Raw genomic sequence first — 9,819 nt, 5'->3', positions numbered from 1 at the left:
GCGAGGAAAAGGGGAAAAAAGTGATAATGTTAAGTTAGATATAGTGTCAAATACATCAAATATACATAAATCCTTTACGTAAGATACCTCATGCTTGGAGGGAACAAAAGTGATTTTTTAATTTGCATTCATATGATCCCTCAGTTGTTGTGGGGGTTTTGTAATCAAATTATCGTATCCAAAGGAAAAAGGAATTTGAATGAGGAGAAGAAGAAGGGTTAAAAATCAAACTAGTATCATCAACCCTAAAAGGTAGTTCACAAACCCTGGTGTGAAATACGGCTCATGCAGCCTTGTTCTGAACCTAAAATATGAAATGTATCACAAGTAGAGAGACTATTGGATGGAAATCCTGAACTTCAATTATCCCCGGATTGATTCAACATCTAAACACAAATTCTCTCTCTTGAAATCCCAGTAGCCTTCATCTTTAAATTGTTGAAATTATGGTCACAAAATCAGCGAGAAAATCACCCTGATTTTTTTCCAAATGTAGACAATGAAAATACTAAGTGTATCTAACTGTAAATCTACCCATCATTGGGTTTGCTTGACAATACAGTACAATTTCAGAAATGTAATCAGAGGTTTATGCAAAGAAGGCATGGCAAAATACAGCCACAGCCAACAGGATGATGCCATTGATATTCACAACATTTCTCCAAAGTGGCACTTCGCTTGTGTCTGTCAATTTCTTCTTCAGTGCTTCTTCTTCCTCCTTGCTCAGTTTGGGTCCTTTTTGTTGATCTAAGCCACAGAACCAGTTGTACGCTTTCCTAAAGCATCCCGGTTCTTCTTCACTTTCCTCATTAACTGGAAGGAATAACACACTGGTCATGAAATGTAAGCATGGGCCACTGCATGTGCTAGAATATCTCTGTGACTAAAGACATTCATATATTTAATATAGCAGTTCTGATTTACGGTTACAGTTACGTGGAAACATTTCAGTACAAGGCAGTACCAGAAACAAGTTAATATCATGTTTTCACAGCTCACCTGGAAAAAGAGTGATTTTCTACATGCTGCAAGAGAGCCTTCTGCAGAAGACACTTGCGCCTTTTGCAGCCTACAGACTTGGTCTGGTATCACAAAAGCAAACCATGCTGCAAACTCTAACTCCATTTTTTCAATACTTTCTACACTTTTAATTAAAAGACAAATAAATTAATTTGAAGATACTTATGAAAAGGAACTTGGAAGCAGAACCAGAAACCCAGCAAAGAGGGAAGGTGGGTTTACCCAGATGGATGTCTGGCAATTTGCTATCATGGCACTTTGCACCAGATCCTTGGTCCTTCAATCCTGGCCACCACCCACTATTTCCCAGTGAATTCTCATCGTTTCACTCCAGGTGCTAGAGTCGCATGCAGTTCTGCCAGTGCACACCACCTCAGACCTAAAGCATCTCCATTGCTTTAGTCCCAGAGCTGCCACCTAGCTACCTAGAGAACAAGATTTTCTCCCTTCAAACCCACTTCACTTCTGATTTACACTAAGCTTGATAGATTGGTAAAAGGCAGTTTACTAGCCATTAAAATATGCGGGGTTTGAGGCTTTGTTGTTGGCAGGGAGGGAGGATGTCTTTGAATAACAAGCATGTTTCTTCAGGAATGAAATAGGAATACTCAAATATATTGATAGAATCTGTAGATATTCAACAGTTACCTGATTCCTCATCTTTTTCATCAGCTTTGTCCTGCTCCTCATCTGCATCAAGATCAATACGTTCTTCTTTGCTGTTCCGCAAAGACCAGCACAAGCGGTAAAGCTGCCACAAAACAAAATGAGCGTATAAATCTACAGCCTTACCACACAGAGACAAATCAGTCTGGCCAGTACATGAACAAGCTGTAAGACCGTGGCACCCCAAACATCTGTTTGGTCAATGTCTAAGATTATTAGGAGTCACTGAAGATTTGTGACAGATAAATGAAGACTATTTCCTTTGCTTTCTTGCAAGGACTATATGATGTGGGTAGCTGGAATGTCAGGAGGTGATATACCAAGTACCAGTGTTTCAAACTAGTGGTTTCATTGGGTTCCTTTTCTTGAGGAGCAGGACTGCAATATTACTCACATGTACATCAGGAATGGGCTTAGTCATGAAGGAGACTCCCAGGATGACGATGGCGGAAACCCCAAAAAGAATCATCGCAAAATAAAGGTAGTGAATCCCACAGATGATGAATGGGCAGTTGGAAGGGTTCACACAGCTGCCAGTTCCATAGGCAAACTCTGCAATCATCCTACTGAGTCCAGCTAGCAGCCCAACCATCAGGCCCCAGAAGGCACCCTGCAGACAAGGTGACAGAAGTTATCAAAATGAGTAAGCTCTGAGCTCTGAATAGTCACTGGAGGAAACACGGAAGTAGTTATGTGTGACATTGGCTTTGGCACATGGGTTTTAACCCACATACTTTCAGCAACTGTATTCACAGCTCAGTGTATTAATACAGCTGAAACGGATGATGATCAACAGCTCAGAGAAGGAATATGGAGGACACCTTAACCAGCTCATTTCTCAAAGTTCATCTGTCTCCAGACAACACACTCCTTATACAGGACAGGCTCCAGCCACAGACTACATATCCCAGGTGTTGTTCTCACGTCTTTTTATCCTTGAGGGCTAAATCCATGATGGTTCTAGCATGACAGAACCAGCTAGCAAGTGTGTGTCATTCCTCCTGGAATATGTATCTGGTTTATCTTCTAATGACCCTATTAGTAATTAGTGAAAAGTTTATTCTCGATACTTTTGGTGGATATTTTGCTGCTAGATATGTATTACTCTAGCCCAGAGTATAAAAGAAGCATAGGTATGTCAGGGCACAAACTGAAATATGGGAAATTCTGTTTAAAGGTAAATTTTGTTTGTTTTACTGTGAGGGGCATTGAACATTGGAACAGGTTGCCTAGAGACATTGTGGAGTCTTCATCCCTGGAGATATTCAAAACCCAGCGGGACAAGGAACTGAGCATCCTGCTCTTGTTAGCCCTACTTTGAGGGGGGGGGGTGGGTTTGCACTATTCCAGAGGTGCCTTCCAATCTCAGCTGTTCTCTGAATTTGTGAAGTTGAAAAACTAATGGTGGTAACACACATTTATAAATCCTGATTAAAAAATATTCTAGGTTTAATGCTGGGTTTAAGAACAAAACCATTTTAATTATTCAGTGGTCAAAGTTACAAAAAGGCTTTGGAGTAGGACAAGATAGTTAATCCCATTTCTGGCAGAAAGAAGACTGATTCTGAGCAAGAAACGCTGATAAAATATACAAGTAATTACAATATTGGAGTTTATCTTATGCAAGGCTCCAATTCTCAGAAGCTTTGACTCTTGTCTTCCTTATTTACCCAAATTTAAATTGTGCAACATACACAAACCCCCAAAGACTATACTGAATTCTTACTCAGGTAAAATTCCAGCTAAAGCAAATGACAGGTTTCCATGAAGGACACAAAGATTTAATCCATCTGTGAGACTTAGCCATATTGGGATAGGAAATGAAACATCCCTTGTGTATAAAACAGGCTTTTCTCGAATATACGCACAAATAACCACCAAACTGGTCTCAAGAGAAAATAGTGAGAAGAAAGTTTAAGTGATATTCAAAACCCTTCTCTCTCTCTCTCTAGGTTTTCGCATTGAACTCATCCTCCTTGGAGCAAACCTGAGCAATAGGAAAGTATTGATATTCCCAGTATTATAGAAAGGAAACTGAATTCCTGAATATTGAGTTTTCAGAATGTCTGAAACCCCTGTTACCATGACTGGCCTGTGGTCCCATCAAAGCGTGTGACAGCTCTCAGGGCTTCTGAGTTATTTACTAAGGCTTAAGTACGATATTTCTCAGTCCACTGCTCTATGAATCAAAATCAGCGATTCCCAGGCTGGGAAACAATGTGTGAAAAAACAGTATGTTTATTTAAAAGAGCATTGACGAAATATATAGTGGTGAAGAGGATGGTGAAAGGTGGTATGTTTAGTAAAGCAGGTTGGTGACTAGTATCTTAAAAGATTACTTGCAAATATGCCTCCATAGATTATCCATTTGACACAGTTCTTGGCAAAGAAATAGATAAGCTAGGTTTCAGAGATGTCTAGGAATTCCTAGGTGGCCGTTTATTTATCAGATTAGCAAAGAACTTTTTCAAACTCATCTCTGAAACCTCAGGCCCTGGGATATGGAAACACAAAATCATCCCTGGGCTACAGCAGGATTAAAATAAAAATGAAGAAGTTGCTAATAAAAGACACTGAAACAAAAAAGCAGTTCTCCCAGTGCCTGAAGGAACATGCAGCGTACCTGTTTCCAAATTTGTACTTACCTCCTCATTGACCCGCTTGCAGAAGACGGCAAGCAGGAAGACAGCAGCAATGGGAGGTCCCAGGTAGCTAGTAACTGACTGAATATAATCGAAGAGCTGCCCACTTTGAGCTGACTGCACCACAGGAACCCAGGCAATGCTGATGCCAATTAAAAGTAACATAAATGCCCTGTAAACATAGCCAGATATTCAATTAGCCATCTGCTTAGAAGTATCTATTAGAAAGAAGCAGCAGCAATTAATCAATAATTTAAATGTCCATTTTGTATTTCAACCAGCAAGATCAATTATAATGGCCAATCACCATTGAACAAACAAAAGAAATCCAAGTTAGATAATGTGTCTGTCAAATATCGGTCGGCATACAGCTAAACATGCAGTCAAAACACAGAAAATCATTTTTCCTTTGCTTGTTAAGTCTAGAGACAAATCAATATCAGATCAACTAGAAGAACCAGCTCACCAGCGCTGTAGTATGGGGTAGCATAAAGCCTGTGAAGATTTTTAAATAGTTCCCTTTGAATAGCAGTAGGAAGTGCTGAGAATTAGATCAGCTACTTCATGCACCACGGCCAAATAAATTGGAAGCACAGTCTTTTTTTGTTTTTCCACAAGGGAAGCGTGCGGTGGGACAGCCTGTCTGGCCACAGGAGGCCACTGCTTCCACTGCCCGCGCCCTGCAAAAGCGGGGTTTCACCCAGGCTCTCAGTGCTTCTTTTGGAGGGCTGCAGGCTGCCGTGCAGCCAGTGCTCGCTTCTCGGCGGCACTCACCTTCCAGCTAACATGAGCTCCTTCTCAGATGGTCGCGACCGAATTTTGGTGTAAATGTCCATAGTGAACAAAGTACTAGCACTGTTAAAAATGGAAGTCAGGGAGCTCATAAGGGAGGCCAACATGACTGACAACATCAGACCCCGCAGACCTGAAATACAAAGATAGGCGAACTGGGATGAGCATTCCATGAAGAGTCGCAGCACGTGGCACCACCCACAGTGCTGTCTGACCCTTTCCAGCCAGCCCGCTAGGAGGGTGTCTGGCATATTTATGTGCTGATGCCTGCCTGATGTTCTCTTGCAATGCAGACTAAGTCTGCTGAGCTTTGGAAAAGCTATTTACAGCAGTAACAGGGCAACTCTTGAGCTTTTAGAACATAGGTACTTCTTTTGTGAATCCTGTCTGATTAAATGCTGAAATAAAAAGAAAAAAATACTAAGCAGACTTTCCCCAACAGTTACAAAAATAATTTCTCTTGTTTGCAGGCAAGTGCTCACTTGCTTGCAGTATATTTGCAAACCACCTGTTTGGGAAAAAAAAAAAAAAAGTTTCTCTTACTGTTTGAAAATCAGAGTAAGGCACTTTTCCAGATGGTATGACCTAGTCAACACAGTATGGGGAATTACTGTAGCATTTGAGTAATACTATGCACAACAGTTATAATATGATGGTTAAGTACTAAAGATACCAAGGAAGTACCATGGTCTGTATAATATCATAATCTGTCTTTCCAGCCTGATGAACTAGCTGTGTGGTTTTCTGCAGAAATTTATCTTCTGTGTATACATTGTCCTCTCCAGAGCGGTACCTTATTTTCTCACTGAACAGGTGTCCTATGCGACAGTGTGTATGTAGAATATTTTCCTCTCACCTCAGTGGGTTTAGCAGGACTGCAGGTGTATGCCTCCAACTCAGAAATCAGAAACAGAGACAGTCTTTTCTAAATCATTGGCAAAGTAGGTTATTTTTTACCTTCACAGAAAAGGAGCTCAGTTACCATTTCATCACCCAGTATTTGCCAGCTAAGAGCTGATGTCACCATGTAGCTATTCTAGACCTACAGCTACAACTAATACAGACTACCCATTTGATTAATAGTACCTAGTTCTAGCAAGAATTTTTGAACTAAGTATGGGACTTGGGTTCCCTCTATCACCTGTTTTTGCCATCTGGCAGCATCACCTTTCCTAAAACAAACAAATAGACAGACAGTGTCTTACCATCTGGCATAAGCTCTACTACTAGTTTTGGATAAGCAATATTTGTACAGCCAACTGCAGTGCCACAGTACTGCTGACAGACTTCAGGCACAACACAAGCCACCACATCTGAGGAGAGAATAATGAGACAGGGTTAGAGAAGGTCATACAAACAACAGATTGCTCCTAAACTACTAAGGCTTCTAAAATTTATCTCTGTGTCAAACCACTGGATTGACATGCTTGATATCATCCTTAGGTCTGTTGGCAGGGAGGAAGGTGATTCTAAGCCTCTACCCTTCCTTTCATTTCTAAAAGCATATTGAAAAGTGCTACAGGTAAAAAAAAGATAAATATTTCAGCATTAATTTGTCAGACCAGAACTGAACAACATAGACAGTAAGTTGAAAAACAAGAAGAGGAACACAAGACGCCTCCTCCTTCAACCTGAACATCTCTCCTCTGGCTGCTGCTAAACATACCGATGGTTAGAAAGAAGGATGATTGGCATCTCCCCCACACTGCACCTGGGACCCAAAATGGCCCAAAATATTGCTGTCTGTGACTCTTCCTCTGCATGCCAGCACAGTATCAGTCCCAGACAGCATTTTCCATTCATTCAGCCAGAGCGGGGCTGTAACAGACAGACAACTGGGAAGAGACACTGGAATTTCTCTCCCCTAAAATAGACAGCAATAGCATTAGCAGAAAGAGGGAAAAGAGGAAGGGAAGACCTGTGGCTTCAGTGTAGTTAGGTTTTGTGCATACATGCGTCTGGACAATTTGGATGACGATGACAATCTAACAGGTATTTTGGAAGGGACAGAGAACAGGAAATTGAGAGAGATTGACAGTAAAATACAAGCAGCAAGAAGAAATTTGCATTTCTGTATACACATGCATACCTGTATACAAAATTCGGCTGATCATTCCAGGCATCACTATAATAAACATGGGCAAGAGTTTCAGGTAGCCACACATGATACAACCGGCCTTCACATGGGACATGTTCTTGCCAGAGAGACATCTTTGGACAATAACCTGTCAATGAGACATGGCAAACATGCATGACTCAACCACGAACAGCATTTCCATGAACACACCATGCCAAGTTCCAGACACCTGGTACTTCTTAACCTCTGTGATAGTGAAAAACCCTATTTACCATTTCTGTCACTAGGAAGAATAACAACTACATGAAAAACAAAGGATATATTTGAAATAAGCCAAGGAAAATATTTATCCAGTGGATGTTTAAAAGGTAAGACTTTTTGTCACAAGATGTTCTTAAAGTAGACAGAGTAAAAAGCCAAAAAGGAATAAAATATTTACCTGAGGAATAGATTCAATTACATTGGGGTTTTTGTTAATTTGTTTACTAATTGTGAAGATTATCTTTCTCACAATTCAGCATGCAGGTAGATCACTTGCTAGAGGTTGGACACATTCACATGCCGCAGTGACAGGAGCACACTTTCCTCTACTCCTGTCAGTGTGACCTCTCAGGGAAACTGGATGGTAGATTTTAGGGAGCAGGAAGGAGGACTGGGGAAGAGTCTCCAGACTGCAAGACCCATCACATAAAGAACATCTTCCCAAGACTGTGCATGTGAAGATGAAAGCCGCACAAATATGAAACAAACTATTACTGAATGGGGAATAATACCTAGAGCCAGTCTATCAAGTATCATGTGATGCATGGTTTCCTAAGTAAATGTTCACATTACAGCCTCTCTGTCTTTTTACACATGGTCACATACAGGAATTATACCCAGTATCTGCTGGGCACAGTGTATAAGAAGAATTGAAAGAACATCCGTTCCATTTTCTTATATGTGAAAGGGGTTTAGAAACCAGAAACTGAAAAGTTACTGACCACTCTTGAAATAACTGCCATTTTTGTGACCCAGCTTTGAATTACAGTGGGGGAAGAGCACCCCTAGATCACACTAGATTGCAGAGTTTTGTGTTTGGCATTTCCAAGGCATGTGGCTTCCACCCTACCTGATCGGTGCACCAGTACCACAAAGCAATGATGCTCAAACCAAAGACGAGCCCTGGCCATGGCAAATCTCCAGTGACGGCATCTCGGAAGATGTGAAAGGCATCCTGCCGAGGAGTGTAGCATTCTGAATTAATTGTAATATTCCCATAGGAGATATTGGATGGAATTGATTCCATGTACTTCTTCATGAAAGCATCATACCCCCCTACTTCAACAAATGCTGAAAAATAGAAAGTAAAAGTAGTAATAAAATATTTAATACTGAAATCTCAAATAGAGCTAAAGAAAGTGAGAAGAAAAACCTCCTTAGTATGGATGTAAAAAACCCCTAGCCAGTATATATCAACATTTCCAGAAAACAGTACACAGTGTTTTGTAAATATCCACCCACTCTAAGTGCCGAAGTGACCTTTATTTTTAGGTTTCTGTTCAACTCACAAATGTTGGTTTAGGCTCCCCTGTCTCAACATCTCTTCTACATGCCTTGCCAAGAAGTGAGATGAAGATACATTATTTCCACATATTGTTAACCTAGGGAGAACCTAAGGCAGGGTCTTACCAGGTCAGGTCAGTCTGGAGTTATTTCGGTTGTAACAATGGTGGAATCATTTAATTTCAGTGAAAGAGCTAGCTAGAGGAAAACCAAGCGCTGAGGAACGGGAAGGATAACAAAGACACTACAGATTCATGGAATCTTGTCGCTACATTCTTTCTTATGATCCTTTCCTATTAATCCTGTTTCACAGCATGATTTCCGTTGTAAAATGCATATGGTCTTCTGGACACACACGTTGTCCTATTCATAAGCATTGTTTGTATCTTTTGTCCAGCAACGTAATGACATCCACAGATCAACTACAAGCTTTACTTAAAACGCTAATGTGTTAGGGTTGATTTAACACAAGCTAGCAGCTAGAAACAAGGGAAAACCATGCAATGTGACCAATAGCTCTTCACTTTGAATCAGAAATTTTCATGCATAAACATCTGAATATCTATGAAATCATGATCTTCTTAAAACAAGATACTCTCTGAACTTAAGAGTATCATCATCACCTGCAAACAATTCTGCTTTTACCTCATTAGCCATCACAAGTCCTATTCTGTCATGGGATGCTACATATTATGTTACATATTCAACAGTGCTTTGGAGATGGAGTGACTAAAAGGTTTGGCAATACGCCTATTCTTTGGAAACATGTCTGTTTTCTTCCCTGATAAACAGGTATATGAACCAAAACCTGCTGGTTAAGAAAACAGAGTTGCACACTGCAGGATCCACTTCCATAGCCACTGTGGGATTTGTAGTTGAACATTCCAGTTTAATTCATCTGATTTACTTACCAAATCCCATGAGAATAAAGGATCCCACTACCATGATAAATGTTTGTAAGGTGTCAGTGTAAATCACAGCTGCAAGGCCACCTAATGGCAAAGAAAAGTCAAGACAAATAGGTTAGCCCCTCTGCAAATGCCTCAGTGGAAATACTTTTTTTTTTTACTTTTCTCA

The 9,819-nt window shown here is 40.5% G+C and overlaps 1 protein-coding gene across 1 annotated transcript in view; it reads right to left on the bottom strand.

Moving 5' to 3' along the window:
- Positions 1 to 9,819, bottom strand: part of SLC5A1 (solute carrier family 5 member 1) — a 28,235-nt gene continuing 18,416 nt past the window's right edge. Inside the window, exons 7-15 of the mRNA XM_037410006.1 lie at positions 9,654 to 9,734; positions 8,309 to 8,529; positions 7,210 to 7,345; positions 6,326 to 6,433; positions 5,103 to 5,253; positions 4,332 to 4,500; positions 2,081 to 2,296; positions 1,669 to 1,771; positions 1 to 813 (exon numbers count right to left, since the gene is read on the bottom strand). Of these exons, the coding sequence (XP_037265903.1) occupies positions 590 to 813; positions 1,669 to 1,771; positions 2,081 to 2,296; positions 4,332 to 4,500; positions 5,103 to 5,253; positions 6,326 to 6,433; positions 7,210 to 7,345; positions 8,309 to 8,529; positions 9,654 to 9,734 (1,409 nt within the window). The 3' untranslated portion in view covers positions 1 to 589. The remainder of the gene's footprint in view (positions 814 to 1,668; positions 1,772 to 2,080; positions 2,297 to 4,331; positions 4,501 to 5,102; positions 5,254 to 6,325; positions 6,434 to 7,209; positions 7,346 to 8,308; positions 8,530 to 9,653; positions 9,735 to 9,819) is intronic.

Source organism: Falco rusticolus, chromosome 1 (genome assembly GCF_015220075.1).
Source record: "Falco rusticolus isolate bFalRus1 chromosome 1, bFalRus1.pri, whole genome shotgun sequence".
NCBI classification, from domain to species: Eukaryota; Metazoa; Chordata; class Aves; order Falconiformes; family Falconidae; genus Falco; species Falco rusticolus.
The sequence above is the reverse complement of the archived record's forward strand: the minus strand, read 5'-3'. Positions and strand labels throughout refer to the sequence as shown.